Source organism: Triplophysa rosa, linkage group LG18 (assembly GCF_024868665.1).
Source record: "Triplophysa rosa linkage group LG18, Trosa_1v2, whole genome shotgun sequence".
In the NCBI taxonomy this organism is placed as follows: Eukaryota; Metazoa; Chordata; class Actinopteri; order Cypriniformes; family Nemacheilidae; genus Triplophysa; species Triplophysa rosa.
In genome coordinates, this window is record NC_079907.1 from 6,052,381 (window position 1) to 6,069,210 (window position 16,830).

The 16,830-nt window shown below is 37.7% G+C and overlaps 1 protein-coding gene across 2 annotated transcripts in view; it reads right to left on the bottom strand.

Moving 5' to 3' along the window:
- Positions 1 to 16,407, bottom strand: part of cyth1b (cytohesin 1b) — a 49,063-nt gene extending 32,656 nt beyond the window's left edge. Inside the window, exon 1 of one of the 2 annotated variants that reach the window (XM_057358426.1) lies at positions 16,286 to 16,407. In XM_057358426.1, the coding sequence (XP_057214409.1) occupies positions 16,286 to 16,304 (19 nt within the window). In that variant the 5' untranslated portion in view covers positions 16,305 to 16,407. Of the gene's footprint in view, positions 1 to 8,079; positions 8,581 to 16,285 lie in introns of those variants that run through there. The other variant, XM_057358424.1, reaches the window with a different exon arrangement.
- Between the last annotated feature and the right edge of the window lie 423 nt (positions 16,408 to 16,830).

Consider the following 16,830-nt stretch of genomic DNA (forward strand, 5'->3'; position numbering starts at 1 on the left):
TCTTTTTTAACTGCAATGCTCAAAATTTCTGCTTGTTATGATTCATCATTTTTTATGTGAAAACATAAAAAAAAGAACTAAATCATTATCGTTCACATGCAGTGCAGGAACACTGAACTGACCAATGAATGCCCATAGACACGGAATTATCTAAAGGGTCTTCAAATGGGGGTCTATTGGTGTTACTTGGAATGGGTCACTGCTCTGTCTCTCTCAAAGAGTCTGATGACCCCTGGGCTATCTAAAAACATTAAGGCATTTCACATTCTGTTATGACAGCAACTTAACGGATCCATTCATATACAGACCGACCTATGTGGAAAGGTTAAATGAACACTAACCTGCAATGCCCATCGGTAAAGAAGTACTGAGATTTTGAATTAAAAAGGAATCAGCACTGGCAACAAATCCTTCTTCATTTCACTTGGGAATCTGATGTGACAGCAGTGCCGTTAGGAGCAATATAGCTGAGAACATCTCCCACATGTAATACAGAAGTAATTCTGCATACTTAAAGCGACAACGAGCAACTTCTGCTCACTATTGCCCCACGTGGTTGATAAGCGGATTTGTCTGTTTACAGTGTCGTAAAAACTTCGCAAAGATTTCCCGCTGGCAGCTCAATACGCGTGAGTTTGTTTACAAAGCCGATGGACCCGGCGGACCCAGATACGCTATGAAAACAGCGCATAGCATGTATATGTATATATATATATATATATATAATGACAACATTAGCCTACTCAACGACTGAACTGTTCAACATTTACGCGGTTTACTGGTCTGAACTAAAGAATCTGCTACTTTTTACAACAACACGTTTAGTGTGTTTTTTAGTCTTCATTTACAAGCACTACACACATTCATGACGAGACATGACAACATGCTAGCTATCGACACCGGCAACCATATATTATCTCAGCTAGTGTGAACCGGTGGTGCGCCAATGACACAGACTAATAACAAATACGTTCAAAAGTACAGCACAGTAACCAAAAATGGTCAAATAACTCTTACAAATCCAGGAGCCGGACCGCTAGGTCTCCATCCGTTTTGCAACCCGTTGCCTCTTGCTGCTCGCGCCACCGAGTGTAAGCCCGTCCGATATTGATTCGTGACCGGCCTCATGTCCGATCACTCTCTCGCTTTCTTTTCTTTGCTTCCTCCGACAAAACCTTCTTTGGTTTTTTGGCTGGCTCTGCCATGGTGATGTTTTCGATAGTTTCGTCTTACTGTTAGCTCTGCTGTTGGCTAACTTCTCCCAGGCTACGAGTAAAACGTGACGTATGCCGTAAAGCAGGGGATAGGCGGGGCTTGTACCGGCCAGAACACCAACGTTACAAGTGCAATTTCAGCCGATAGGAGGCTGCTTAGGTAGCAACGGCAGTAAAATTCGTCCAGTTAAAAGTTGACCTACCACTAAAATAATTTTAGAGACATTATTTTAAGGTCAAACAGTTGTCCGTTGTCGCTTTAATGTCAAAGTTGAACCTGCTCCATACATGCGTAGAGAGAGAGCCGAATCACTTGCTACTTTTTTTCAGACCTAATATGAGACACACTGAGGTTGAGATGTTGACAGCTTGTTCCAATAAAGGCCATATCTGAAGCACAGTGGAGCAAAGTGCCAGACAGATGCGGGAACCCCAGCGGGTCCCTTAGTCGACTGTTCCACATTTTAGAGCACATGTACTGGTTTTGGTTCATAAGAGACCTGCCTTAAAGGTACAGTCACCCAAAACTGAAACGCAAATGTGCAATTAACGTATGATACGACTCATATTTGAAACCATACGATTACTGTATGTGAGGAACGAACTGAATTTTTAATGCTGTAATGTAAATGATTAAATGATGACAACATTTGAACGTTTTAATGAACTGTTCCTTTAAGACCCAAAGAGGAGCCAGAGTTCAGTATATGAGATGAAATGGCTGTCTTGATGTTTTCATCCAAAACTGCTCATCCCTTATGGAGATCAGAAATGATATGATGACAGAATGAGGGACGGATTTTGAGAACAATAAAGGACAGAAGATATTAACTTGTCAAGCAGATGTAATAAAGGAGAGAGCGCTGGAACAACAGATTTAAGGGCTCCTTGCTTACTTTGGAAAGGCAGAGCTCAATAAGAATCTCTGGAGAACTGGTAAGAATATCAGAATAAAAAAACAAAAAGAAGAAATGCAAATAAGTTTTGTTTTGCTTCTCATCACAGAAGGTGACTCCCTCAGAAAAACTGGTGGGCCACCGCCGTGGCGTCATTGGAGATCCAGGAGTGGGCAGCACGGTTCATTTGCCGCCAACATGATATGGACTCGCGAAATGAGTCACTTTACCCATACAGTTCACATTTCTGTCCACTGTTTACCATCACTATTCTTTATGTCTTTTCTTTAGCCTGTTAGATTGTAATCATCAAATGTTATTTTAAAAAATAATCTTTTTCTGGTCTTTTCCCTTGATTTACTTGTTTGTGGCAAACATATTTAATAGCACCAGCAAGGTGTTTTATTAAACTTCAAAGTTTTTTAATACAACCAGGTATTGTGTGTTTGATTCACATTGTGCACCTGCAGCGCTCATATTGTGGAAAAACTAAGACTTTAAGAACAGAAAATATGTGGACACGCACAATGCATTCGAACAAACTGTAATCCAACGATTATTTTACAGAATTATTCAGCTTAATTTTAAAGCTGTCTCAGTAAATGCATAAAAATTTAAAAAAGCACTGTCAATAGAAAATAATTCTTGTTTTATGTCATCAATTGTCTCATTTCACTGTTTCGTCAAATTTTAGACGAAACCTCCGAGACGAGATTTAAACCTAAAAGCAACGTATTTGTGTTTAGCAGGAAGTTTTGCAATAAGTCCTCCAGACAGACAAAAAAAGAAGACATGCTTTACAAACCTTAGAGCAAAATGAAACAAAGAGACTTGAAATGATAATGACATGATGTAAGGACACCTCCAACAACAGCCCACACATCTGGTGTCTTGATACCTGAATAATAACTCGCGCCAACTTTGCGTGTGCTGTGTGTGCGCTTATAAAAGAGTCTGTTCAGGATACATTAGGCAAAACAGACAGGTCAAATTTAGTTCAAATGCAGCAGCTTATGGTTTATTCAGAGAGCTAAAAGATAGTAGATATGAAAATGGCTAGAATTTTCATAAGAGCCTGAGTCACATTGCTTTGTTACAGTAGACACGAAACATACGTTACACAAGTATGGGAATTCAAACGCTTCGAGGTGTGTAAACGAGATTTCACACAGATGTGACATGTCTCAGAAGCCTTACCAAATGTGTTTCTTTCATTAGACACTCACTGAACGGACATGAGTCAGTACTGTATGTACGTTCAATTCATTGCATTGACCAAGAATTCAATTTGTGTGCTTGCATAGCAGAAAATTCCTTTTTTTTCATTAGCCGCACACAGTCTTAGGAATGTGGAGGTGATGTTATGAAAAACTCCAGTGTTCATCTAGAGAAAGGTTGAATTGCTTACTGACTCACATATTAGAATTTCTAATCACTGACACTCTGAAAAAAAAATAGTGCTGTACAGCACAAAAAGTGGTTCTTTGATCGTAATCATAGGGGAACCACTTTTAGTGATATATATAGAACCATATTTTGGTGCTTTGGGATGCTTTCGGTTCTTTGGGATTAGGGCTGTCACGATTATGAAATTTGGCTGACGATTAATTGTCTAATAAATCATTCATCAGCAATTATGATGATTAATTGTCTGTTTTAGAGCTTTGACTTTTAATTCTCATACATTTTTTATTCAGCTTTGAAATGACCATATTGTTCTGAATATAAAGACCATGTTCTTTTTCTTGGAAATACATAGGAAAAAATTGGGTCATCTCATCATACTTAAGGTTTAGGCTTTTACTTGTCAATAATACAACCGCCAAATACTTGTAAATAAAGTAAATTGATCAGGAGTGAATTGAAGCCACCATTAAAATGCTATCAGAAAAGCTTCTAGTGTGTTTTTTCTCTCACTTGCAAGACTACAATAAAAGTTTACTTCTATGTTAATGAGATTTTGGTAGAGTGGTTTTCACACTGAAATTATATAAAATTGTACTGCAGGTTATTTTTATGGTATATGATTTAGTTATTTTTAAAGTGATTGTGTTGTGGTGGTACATTTTACAAGTATTACCATGCTTTAGTTACAATATATACAATAAAATATGCAATATGAAGATGCAGTACAGCTCTCCCTACTGTCTTCTATAGAGATGTGCAATAATTGCGATGATCTGAAACCATCGCGATGAGGTCAAACAATCGCGATGAGATGATTATTTAATATCTGTACTGTGTGTATATACAGTATGTGTGTGTGCGCACGTGAAGGTCTGTGATAGAGCATCGCTCTCAATCCATTCTCTTATACACTCATTACTACACTCAGAATGAAAGGCACAAGTTCCCTTTCCACCCTATCATTCGCATATTCACACCTCTTGACCCATTTCATTTCGTTTCATTATTCTCTCTCACCTGTATTCTCTCAGACTTAGTGACCTTTAAAAGAAGTTTGCCTTTTGCAGTGTGATCTCTCTCTCATATACAGACAGATAAATCCTTAAATCCAACAACACTACAGTATATACTGCAAATTGAGCTTTCGTTAGCCGGGACTCAGAAGGTTGCTGGTTTGATACCCACAAAATCAGCCAAATACCACCAGCTCAGATTCTTCCAGAGGGGTTGTTTTTAGTTAATAGTACCATTTGAAATATCTCTATAACAAATGAAACAAACAATTTAAATAAATAAATAAACAATAGCGTGGCAATAAAACACATTGACCCCTACAGGCCACTCAACAGTATGTTTTGTTAACATCAATAATCAAGTCAATCTAACAGGTAGACCTCTATATGACAAAGAAAAGGCTTGAATTTATTAAAATATAAACATGGATGCTTTTCGGCGAACATACTGTAATAAAGGGTGGTTCTGAGGACTTTGTGAACACATTTGCATCCAAATAGAAAAATACAGAGATGACACAGTTTTACCATGACATGCACTTTTAAGATGCTTAACAGAGACCAGCTTTGCCTGCATATTTGGCTCTATAATGAAGACACTTGAAAAAAAAGTCCTATGTCACAGGGCTGAAAAATGCAAATGAACGAAAATGCCAAGGGATGCATTGGATTTCCTGTTGATGATGTTTAACAAAATGTGACCTAGTAATGATCCTTGACAAATGACTTCCTAAAAAAGAGTCACATTGTGCTTACACTAAGAAAAAAAGTCACCGTTTCAGTTCAAACAACTTCCCAAATTGGTATTTGGCATGAAATATGTTTCCATCCAAAGCTAATTACAAATCACTTATGATAGCAAGCGTTTTACTTAATGGAAATGACACATATATAAATATAAAATATTCAGCTGCAACAACAAAATCATATGATTGGAACTCAAACATTTCTCCAAAATATGTTCTACAACATTATTATAGCTCTTTACTAAACAATTGGCTTCATTTGAGAATTTAAATGTCCACTGTATGAAATTTAGCGGCATCTAGTGGTCATGTTACGGATTGCAACCAACGGCTCACTCCACCCCTACCTCCCTTTCGAAGCACTACGGTGGCTGTTTGACACAGGACTAAGATGTCATCACGTTTTCGCTTCTTTGTCAAAGGAGAGTTTGTCCATTTAGGGCTAGAAACATTGCGAATTTCATGCAAGGGGACCCGCGTGTATGTAGATAGAAATAGCTCATTCTAAGATAATGTAAACGTAACGCTTTATTATGTAAGGTCTTTAAAGATCTCTGAAGACATAGTTATGTACAGTATATTATATTGCATTTCTGTCAATAGATCCTCCAAAAAATTACACACTGGACCTTTAAAGAGAAAGTATAACAAAACATAAGCGGTACATCTTTAAAGCTCTCCTTTGGGTAACAACAAGCTGTTGGTATTTTTAAGTGTGCACTTTCTGAAGAAAGAATCAGTTACTCAAAGGAGTCACTCCTCCATTTTGTTTACCCAACTCACATTTTCCTGTGTCTCAAAATTTGTCTCCCTCATTCTCACCTATTGATTGCAACTAACACTTATTTCACACTAAGCAGCATTGAGCTACAAACATGCATAAACTTACAGAGGGAGGTGCTACATTAAACACATAAACACCCTCATTAGCAATTATAGACTAAATATATTAGATAAAGATAGCGCAGGTGGATGAAACAGCTGCATCACAAGACACCAGGCAGGAGCATCGCTAGGGCTGACAGGGCTGTGGCTGTGAAATATTTCCAAAACAGCCCAAACTGTTTCTGCGCAAAACTGAGACATGAAATTAATTTGACTTTAATTATTCATTTATGGGTTGATTAAAGACATACTGTACATACTGCATAACAGCCATACCATTTATCGCAAATCATCACAAATGAGTCAGAATCACTGGCAGATCGTGGCATATGAAAGATAAACAATGACGGCAGCGTTACCCCCACACGCCGCCCCACAGTTCACTTTTCTATCACTCATCCGCTACAATCTCTGGGGATTGTGCCCGCTCTGTGTTCCACCCACCCGCTCCTCTCACTGAAAATTAATAGCGGCCTAGTGGGCAATGGTTCCCTGGCTTGCTGTATTTCATCCCCTGTTGCCGTCTGTCTGTCTATGAAAAAGTGTCACCTGCTACAAGCCAAAAATGGCGACAGAGGTCATGTTAGGCGCCATACAGCAAAGGTCAAGGTAAAATAAAATAAAATTTCTGTCATCGTTTGCTCACCCTCGAGTTGTTCCAAATCTGTATAAACTTCTTTGTTCCGATGAACACAGGGAAAGATATTTGGAAGAATGCTTGTAACCAAACAGAACTTGGCCACCATTAACTACCATAATAGGAAAAATGACAGTGGTAGTCGAAAGTGCCCCAGAACTGTTTGCTTTCCTAAATTCTTCCAAATATCTTCTTTTGTGTTCAACAGAACAAATATGTTTATACAGCAATTTTTTGTATTTGGTTACAAGCATTCTTCCAAATATCTTTCTCTGTATTCATCAGAACAAAAAAATTTATACAGATTTGGAACAACTCAAGGGAGAGTAATGACAACAGAATTTTCATTTTTGGGTGAACCAAATAATAAAATAATAATAAATAATACAAAAAACATGCAGCCGACAAAAATATATTTAGCTTTAACAGTATAATCCTACAGTAGTATCAACCTAACCAATGAGTTGTAAAGTAAAATTGTGATCAATTTATGAATATATTTAGTATATTATGATTTAATAAATGATTAAATATATATTAATATTCATGATTTAATTTAACTGTAGCCTTTTTTAAATCTTTGATTCAAAATGTCTATATCTTAGATTCTGAATTTATCTGCATCTTTTAGTTTTTTTATTCTACATTTTAATTAATTTATTTGATTTTATCCCTCTTTCTACCAAACTTTAATCAAAGCATTTATAACCAAACTAAAATAGAAAAAAACGAACTCTAGTTTGCTTTCGTCACACGTGTGCCACTAACACGCAAAGCCTCATATGTCACTTCTGTTTAGCAATGCCCTGGCTAATAGTTATGCAAGATACGTGACAAAAAAAATTCATCGGGCAACAGGTGGAGGCTTCAAGGCAAGAGATAAAAAAATCACCAGAATTCTGAGGTATCACAACCACAATACGCTGATTTTACTACCCACAACATTTCTGACAGTTATACCAATATACCAATAACTTTGCATCACCACAACAAGTGATTTCTCTCAAACACAACATAGCATGACCACTATCAACAGCTTCTCTCCGTCAAACACTTCCATGATTCGAGGACACTGTTTATCACCAAGGCAACAACACTAGACAGATATAACATTCAATTACACGGAAAATTGGTTATAAATGCATAAACTACACCAGATAACCTGGGCATATCTCTGAAATATCTCTGCAAACAAAACAACAAACAGAAGATTTGACACTTGACATCGATGTGTTTCACAAACGCACGTACACAGACGTCAGCACACATTGACAGACTCACCTGCTGGTGCAGCGGGCAAGACCGTGGGACACATGAATGCCTGGAAGCTGGAAGCACACAGTTCACTCACCGTCCCCATCGCTTACCGATAGAACAACGGGTACAAAACCTGTCCCCGTTTCACTTTGAGTGTATGAGAAGTCACTGAGCGAACACAGAGAAAACACAAAAAGCTGCTTCCCCTTTTGTCCGAAAGGAGAACTTGTTGAAAAGCTTGTGACGATACCTATGTAATACTTGTTTGGATCATTAATTCGCTTTTTCTTTACGTTCCTGTCCGAGAGGAAACAGATTCCAAAGATCTCAGACTGTAGCAGATCCACCAGCGCTCCTCGCTGATCTCTCCACTCCGATGTGCGCTGGACTCGCAAGCTCACTCACTCTCGACTGACTTCCACTATTTTCTCCTCTCTCTCCCTCCCTCTCAACCTGTCATTTTACTGTATACCGTGCTTCTCCTTCACTCGCGTCTCTCTGACACACTTCTATTCTAAGTCATCGCCGTGGATCTGAAATAGCTTTGGTGGAGCATGTTATACAAAGATATAAGTACAGTCTCATTAACACCTCCCAGAACACCTCCCCACTCACTCCCACAAACAGCACGAAGGGCAGTTTAGTCAGAGCTCAGCAATCCTAGGCATCTATGCCATATGTGGTTTTGAAGGACATGCATATGTTTCCTCACAAACAATCACGAGATCACACACCCCAGACTATAAATGTACCACTGTAGATTGTGTCATTTTTTGGAGGATCTATTGACAGAAATGCAATATAATATACATAACCATGTCTTCAGAGGTGTATCAAGGCCTTACAGAATGAAGCGTTGTTTTTATTACCTTAGAATGACATACACCGCTGGTCCCTTTGCATGGAATTCACCATGTTGTTTCTAGAGTAGCCCTAAACGGACAAACAGCTTTACTTAGCGCGAAGAAGTGAAAACATGGCGACATCTTAGCTCTGTGTCATCTGCCATAGCGCTTCGAAAGGGAGGAGAGGAGTGAGCCGTTGGTCGCAATTCGCAACCTCACAGCTAGATACCGCTAAATTTCATACACTGGACCTTTAAAACCCTTTGAAATCCACATGCATGCTTTTGCACATTTCGCATTTGAAGGGAAAGCTAACCACAAAAATAAACAGAATGTCATCATTTATTCAACCTTTATATGATTCTTTCATCTGTGGAAAACAAAAGAAGATATTTTGATGCATGCAAGTGGTCCATGCAATGGAAGTCCATTCAAAATATCTTCTTTTGTGTTCTGCAGAAGAAAGTAAGTCATACAGGTTATGAAATGACGTGAGGCTGAGTAAATAATTAAATTATTTTTATTTTTGTTTGAACTATCCCTTTAAAATCAAAACTGTGTTTTTGTGTCACCACACATGTGGCCTTCTCTACAGTATTTACTGAGGGAAGAACACCGTGGGATGCTATAAAAGACCGCATTTTACATATTACAGTTATGCATGTCTTGCTCCTCAACGACGCATGTTTTTTTATTTTTTGCGCAATACTGCTAATTCAGGACTGCTGATATTGCTGCTATGTTTGTGTCATGAAACAGGAAGAGAACATTACCCTCAAATAACAGTCTCAGGCTGTCATCATAAACACAGGTTTTATCAGACTGCTACCCATGATGCTTTGATGGATGTCAATGACCACCTCCAAAGACTCGTGTTTAATCTCGTGTTTTAAAAGAAATCACTGCTTTGGCTTTCTGTTAATCAAAAGTGTTACCATATGATGTGACACAAACCATTCGGGAACATCCCCAAAACAAGGTCTCAGAGGGGAGATCCTGTTGGAAAGTCCACCCAGTACTTCCTAGATCATTTTCAAAGGTTCCTCATTTTATCTACTGAGCTGGAGCACACCCTTCTCTTCTTCCATTACACCCATGGATTTATCACTCTAACTGTTTTTTACCCTGCTCAATATTTAACAAGAAAGTATCAGACTTCTACATTTACAAAGAGTATGTGGCAGACACTTTATCCAAAGCAGCTTTTTTTTGTGAAAAACAAATGAAAATATGTTGCGTCTCTGTGGTTTTGTCTCTACACAATGGAAGTCAATGGGACCAAATGTTGTTTGGGTACCAACATTCTTCAAAATATCTTCTTTTTTGTTCTCCAGAAGAAAAAAATCATACATTTTTTAAATGACATGAGGGTGAGTAAGTGGTGGACGAATTTATATTTTTTGGGTGTACTGTCCCTTTAAGTAACATTTAAACCCAACAACATTTCATTCATGGTAAGAATAAATGTAACAATGAAATTTACATGATTCATTTGACATTCTGCAGTTAGCTGTTATTCAAAGCAATTTACAGTGCCCTTATTGCAGTGACAAGGACTCATTATGCAATTATGAATATTATGCAAATACTCAAATTCAAATATTCATCTATTTAAATATGGTGCATTGTGAACCCTTCTAAATGACACACTGAAAAACCTTTCTTGGTGAGCTAAGTCCCCCAAAAAACAAGACCTAGTGACGTATGACTACATTTCTGTGCTGAGCTTTTCTAACAAGAAACGACAGTGCTACCTGATTTTTCACACGCACACCCTCAAAACTGACCTGGAGAAAACCGATGGCAGTTATAGACCATACCAGCATAAATATTCAACGCTATTAATAGGATACAGTCACGATTCACATTTCAACAGGAGAAAAATCAGACCTACCCAATGTCTGCTGCCTGTCAATGATTTCTGAGTCTATGAGTCTCTTGTGTAGTTCTGAAAAATGCATGGACAGCAAAGGAACAGTAGGAGGTCATGCAGAGTCAGGACTCTGGACAGAATCTATCTGTCTGCACAACTCAAGAGTCAGCAGACTTCATTTGGCACTTTTGTTTTAAAAGACAGATGAAACTGTTAAACTGAAAGGCTGAATTCTGTTGAAAAACTATAATGTCAGATGTTTGGGTTTCCCCTCAATTCCAATAACACTTCTTTATAATTCTGCAGCAAACACCTAATTTCTGACCACATGCTGCCATTAAACATTCCCAAGATGAGTGTACTTGTTTCTAGAGACTACAGGTGGTGTTTCAGAAAATAAATACAGAATTCAATTAATGGATAAAAACATGAGATGGTCACTTATACAAATACAGTACAGTGCTAACCAAAAAGTACATTTTGAGCTGTTTGTAACAATCTAGAAGACAATTGACACTTTTACACACAGAGCAATATTTAGTCACTTTGCATAAGATCATTTATCTGTTCCTATAGGGTATATGTTTTACATTAGTAAACAAATTGATTAGTTATGAATAAAATAACGGAAATACAGTTTTTCAACACTCAAAAAAATGCTGGGTTAGTTTCAACCCAGCTGTAGTTTTGTGTCAAAAAGGGACGAACCCAACCTAGGATTTGTAAAAAAAAAAATTTCCTTATGTTGGGTTATTTTAACTCATGGTTGGGTCAAATATAAACCATTTTTTGATTGTCCCTTTTTGACCCCCATGATCCATTTTGAAAATAACCCAGCATTTTTTAGTGTAGGATTAATGAGAGAGTGATGGGTAACGTTTAGATAGATAAAAATAACAAAATGATATCAAAATCAAAAGGATGCATGGGGAAGGGGGTGTTGAATGAAAAGGAAAGAATATAAGCTTACACACAAAAAAATCACAACACAAAATAAAATGCAGAAAGGTTTATGAAAGGGAATACCGGGGCTAGTTGTCGTTCTTTGTATTCCACTGAACATCCCTATTCATTTTAAATTACATATCTGTACAGGCACATAGCGTGAAGTGTTGGCTACAAATATCTATGAAACATTTCCGTCATTGCTCAGGGGAAAGCAGTTCATCACATGAACCTTTTGTGACAACATGCCCCTATGGCATGCCAATGTGACAAGGGTGGTCCATTTTCCATTGTTTTCTTTCCCAAAATGGCACATTATGACGAATGCTACAGTAAATTTGCAATGATGTTGCGTGTAAAGGATTCTGAGAGTGTCAAAGCTAATGAAAACATTTAGTTTGGAGATTTAGTTTGGGTACGTTTTATTTTCTTGGTAAAAAACAGCATCATCTTTTCTCTCAGCAGATGATAATAGACACATAAATGATTCAACCAGAGTGCAATGACATTCTTAAATCCACACTGTCAAACTGTCTGGATGCATAAACATCTGTTGTGTACAAAGGATCTTGTTTTTGTAATGCCTCGTGAGAATCAATCTCAAACCCACAAAATATAAGGTGGGCAGGCAAAAACCAGCAGGGCCTTTGGTTCAATGGCTTGAATCCCAGATGCACAGCCTACGAACCATAAGCCCAAGCAAGCCTCTCTCTCTCTTACACTGGCTCTCGGTTTGAGAGCTGTGCGCTCACGGTGCTGTGACGATCTCCTCTTGAACATGAGAGGTCCTTAGTGACCTACAAACCCCTACCAAACCCAGAACGTCATGACATGAGAGTGGTCACTATGCCAACCAGGAACAAATACAACGGACTGAGGCATAACACCTTTCTGTCTTACCAATTTTCCTCAGTCTATCCATTAGTTCCCCCATTCATGTACTGTATTCAACAAATAAAGCGTTCTGGGACTTTCTTAGGAAACTATGTTGTTTCTGTCATCGTGACTGACTTATACTGATATAGTTTACAGGATGCTGAGTTTTCAATTGATAGTGATTTTACATCACAGGTTGATCACTTTTAGTGTGCAATGCAAATTAACTTTTATTTAAAAAAACTAATTCTGAATGTTTAAAAATGTAATCGCACCTAATAATTTAAAATAAAATCTCCTGCTTTTGTGTCTTACCGCTTTATGTTGTTTTGTACACTGTTTAATACTAACCTCAGGGCAAGATTTGTGATTATTTCTACAAGCTCTATTTTGTGGAAGCAGATGCCATCTAGTGTACATTTTGTGTTACTGCACAAAATGTTTTGATGACTACAAAAATACCAAACTGGACATACTTCTGTACTAAATCTACATTAGTAAATCTAGGTACATTTGTACTGCAGGTTTTCTTTTCATCTTCTTTTATAAATGATTCAACATATTAAGTTTTATTAATTTGCCTTTTCATCAGCAGCTCACATACAAACCTAAATGCACCGACAGCAAGCTTTGACAGTGAGAAATAGATTCAAAACAAACCCTCCCTTTAGCCTCTCACTATCTCTTACTGGAAGTACAGATTGAGTGGGAGGAGTTAACTCCATTGAGTGACAGCTGAAAGAGGTAAAGTGAGGACAGACTCAAAGGTTTCCTGTGTAGCTTTGCTCCTTCCTGGATGTGACACTATGCCACGTCTGCAGCTGTAACTGTGGTATTGAGAGACATATCCCAGTCCCACATACCGTACCTGTCCATTAAAAGGGATACTCCACCCAAAAAATGAAAATTCTGTCATCATTTACTCACTCTCATGTTGTTCCAAACCTGTATAAATTTCTTTGTTCTGTTGAACACAAAGAAAGATATTTGGAAGAATGTTAGCAACTGACATATCTGGGACATCATTGACTACCATAGAAGAAAAAATATGTTTTATTTTTTGTTCTTTTGAACACAAAGTAAGATATTTTGAAGAATGTAGGACAATAAGTTCTGGGGCACCTTTTACTAAAATTTAAAATTTTCCTACTGTGGTAGTCAATGGTGCCCCAAAAATATAAGTTGCAAACATTCTTCCAAACATATTTCCTTGTGTTCAAGGAACAGAACAAAAAATGCATACAGTTTTGAACAACTTGGGCGGGGGAGTAATTCATGACAGAATTTTCATTTTTAAGTGGAGTAGCCTATCCCGTGGCTTTGAAGAATGCATACTGATAAAATTTAAACCCCAAAATGTGCTACAATTTGTATTAGATAAAAGTGCCGTCCAAGTGCATAATGCATAATGTTTGCATAATCGTTTGTTTTAGATGTAATGCAATGTGTATACATGATTTAAGGTTCAAAAACGCTGTATTTTCCACATACCGTGCATGTTTGTATCTCCTCTTTGCCCCGCCTCTCTGAAACGTGCAGATTTTTTACAAAGCTCATCGCTCTGAAAAGCGAGGTGTGCTATGATTGGCCAGTTAACCAGTGCGCAGTGATTGGTCGAACAATGCAAGCGTGTGACAGAAATGTAACGCCTCTTACCATATTTGGAACATCAGGTTCCAAAGCAATTGTACTGACAGGTACGCCCACCTTACTTGCGTATAAATTTGGGTGGTCTTAGTCAAATCATACCACGAACTGACGTGGATTTGTGGGGGTGTGGTTACACAAGGCGTTTCAGGCAGGTCTGGGTGAGCATTTGCTTTTTTAGATAGAATGCATCTTTTGTTCCGACACCTTAATTTTTGCAATTTTAAGTGTCTAATTTATGCATCGGCAACTTATAACATATGACAAAGAAAAACACGTATTCGCGCCATATGACCCCTTTAAAACGGGTGGGGTGCCTTTAAGTTCCTGCTGCTCATGAATTCCATTCATCTTCCGGTCAGCTATCCGTTCACAACCTGAGTTTAACCTCTGGGAATAAAGTTTGGGAACACCAGTTTGGAATAAGTGTTTTTCACTGCTTTTAAGCAGATGCCACTTTACCTACAGTAGTTGACGTTAAATGTTCACCCATGTACAGAAACAGACGCCCACATGCTCTATTTGTGGTGTGTCTGTAGTTTTTACACAGGATATCCTGTAACATCATTTCTGCTACACTGACTTTCTACAAAAAAAAAGCAAAAATATGTCACCATATAGAAGCAAAAACTGCAATACATCATATAGCCTTTAAAGCACTTTGGGTTTAAACAGAGGTGTAAAGAGTACCTGAAAACCATACTTAACTAAAAGTACAGATACCTTGCAGCGAAAATGACTCCATTACAAGTTACAAGTCACAAATTCCAAATGACTTCAGTAAAAGTGTTCGAGTATCTGATTTTAACAGTACTTGAGTATTTTACTCATACTGAATGTAGGCTCAAAGCAGCACTAGTCCTCAACACTTAAGAGACACGTCAGTGAAAAACAAGAAACAGTCGATTCGTGAGGAGAGCAATCGCATTTATTTTCTTAAATCATAATATGACTGAACACCTCAAAATTGCAACAAATCATGGTCGACACCCTAACCTATGTCTATTAAGCTCAAGTGCTTATGAGTAAACCAAACTCCTTCAAAAAGGTCTCATCAATATAGCGGATAAATAAAATAATGTTAAGTATAATTAAAAAGTCAAAGCCTTTTTGAACTGGACATGCTGGTTTTGGCCTCATCACCAGCTGCAGTCATGTCCTCATTTCATAAACCGCCAGCGATTGACAACTACCTGATACTGCACTTGTATTCACATAAAAAGCCATGTTGACCAGTTTTAGTAAGTTAGGGTAAAATCCACAATATTATAGTACCTTCAATGCCCTGTAAATGGCAATATTAATTCTTCTGTAGCAAAAATTATCTGCTGCAAAAAAAGATAGGTCCCATGCAAAATGTAATGTGTAATTGCATTAATCATTACAAATGTAGTGGAGTAAAGAGTACATACTTGTTCAAAAATGTAGTTAAGTAGAGAGTAAAAGTTGCTAATATCTTTATTACTCAGTACAACTACAAAGTAGCCAAAAAGATACTTAAGTACAGTGTCTAATTACATTTACTCCAATACTTTACACCACTGGTTTAAAATATCCTAAATATATGAAACACCTCAAGACTATGACAAAGTCTTCTTGAGAAGTGAAGTGGATGAGATCTGTTTTGTAAACATTTAGACTTCAGTGAAATCTAATTTGGAAAGAAATCTAAAACAACTTCTCATTTTACCTCTCAAGAACAAAACACATGCAACTACAGCAAACTACACAGTACCAACCTTGACAAACAAACAAACAAACATATGTAACCAAGTGCATATTTGTAACAACCTTCCGATCAAAAGACATCATGCACGTCACTGTTATTATGAAATCACGTTTTGCTTCACCAAATTGCGACCCGTGTTCAATTGTTGCATTTAGAGCTCAACCAAAAGACGCACTGTACCTCTTTTTCACCGTTATGTACGTACACGTGCACGCGTTCTCAATTCTGTGACGGCCTTCACAAAATGTTACACTTTCCTGAGTCGTATAATTTCCTAAAAAATGTAAATATGTCCCGAAAGGATTAAAAACTTACCATAATCGTCCGCCTCCATCCTGCAGTTGCTTCACTCTAGTGTTCCTCCACCGCTCAACATCACAATTTTTTTAATCTCCGGGTTACTTTGTTGGGTTACTGGGCGTTGAACTCTGCACGCGCACATTGGCTGTGGGAATGAAAATCTATTGAGCGCTCCGACCAGGCTCATCTTTATAATCGCAAACTACAAAAGAACTAACTGTACTTTGTGTAAACTAACTAAAAATGCTCGGTTGTTTTAACCCATGATTAGCTTAAATAAAAAAATCTTTAAAGTATTCTTACCTTTAAATGAATCTACAATAATTAATTCTGTCCAGCAGGAGTCCCCCAAACCTCTTCTAAAAGAAATTCGCAGCAAATTAGGAGTTCAAACGAATCAAATGATTCAACGTGTCATTTTTGGCCACTTCTCCCTGCAAAAATAACCACGCATGCATTTGGACTCGATACTATATTTGTGCTGTATTCACCCACCATAAATACAAGAATGTTAGCTGTTCACCTCCTACATATTTTGTTTTATTGTTATTCATGGCCGT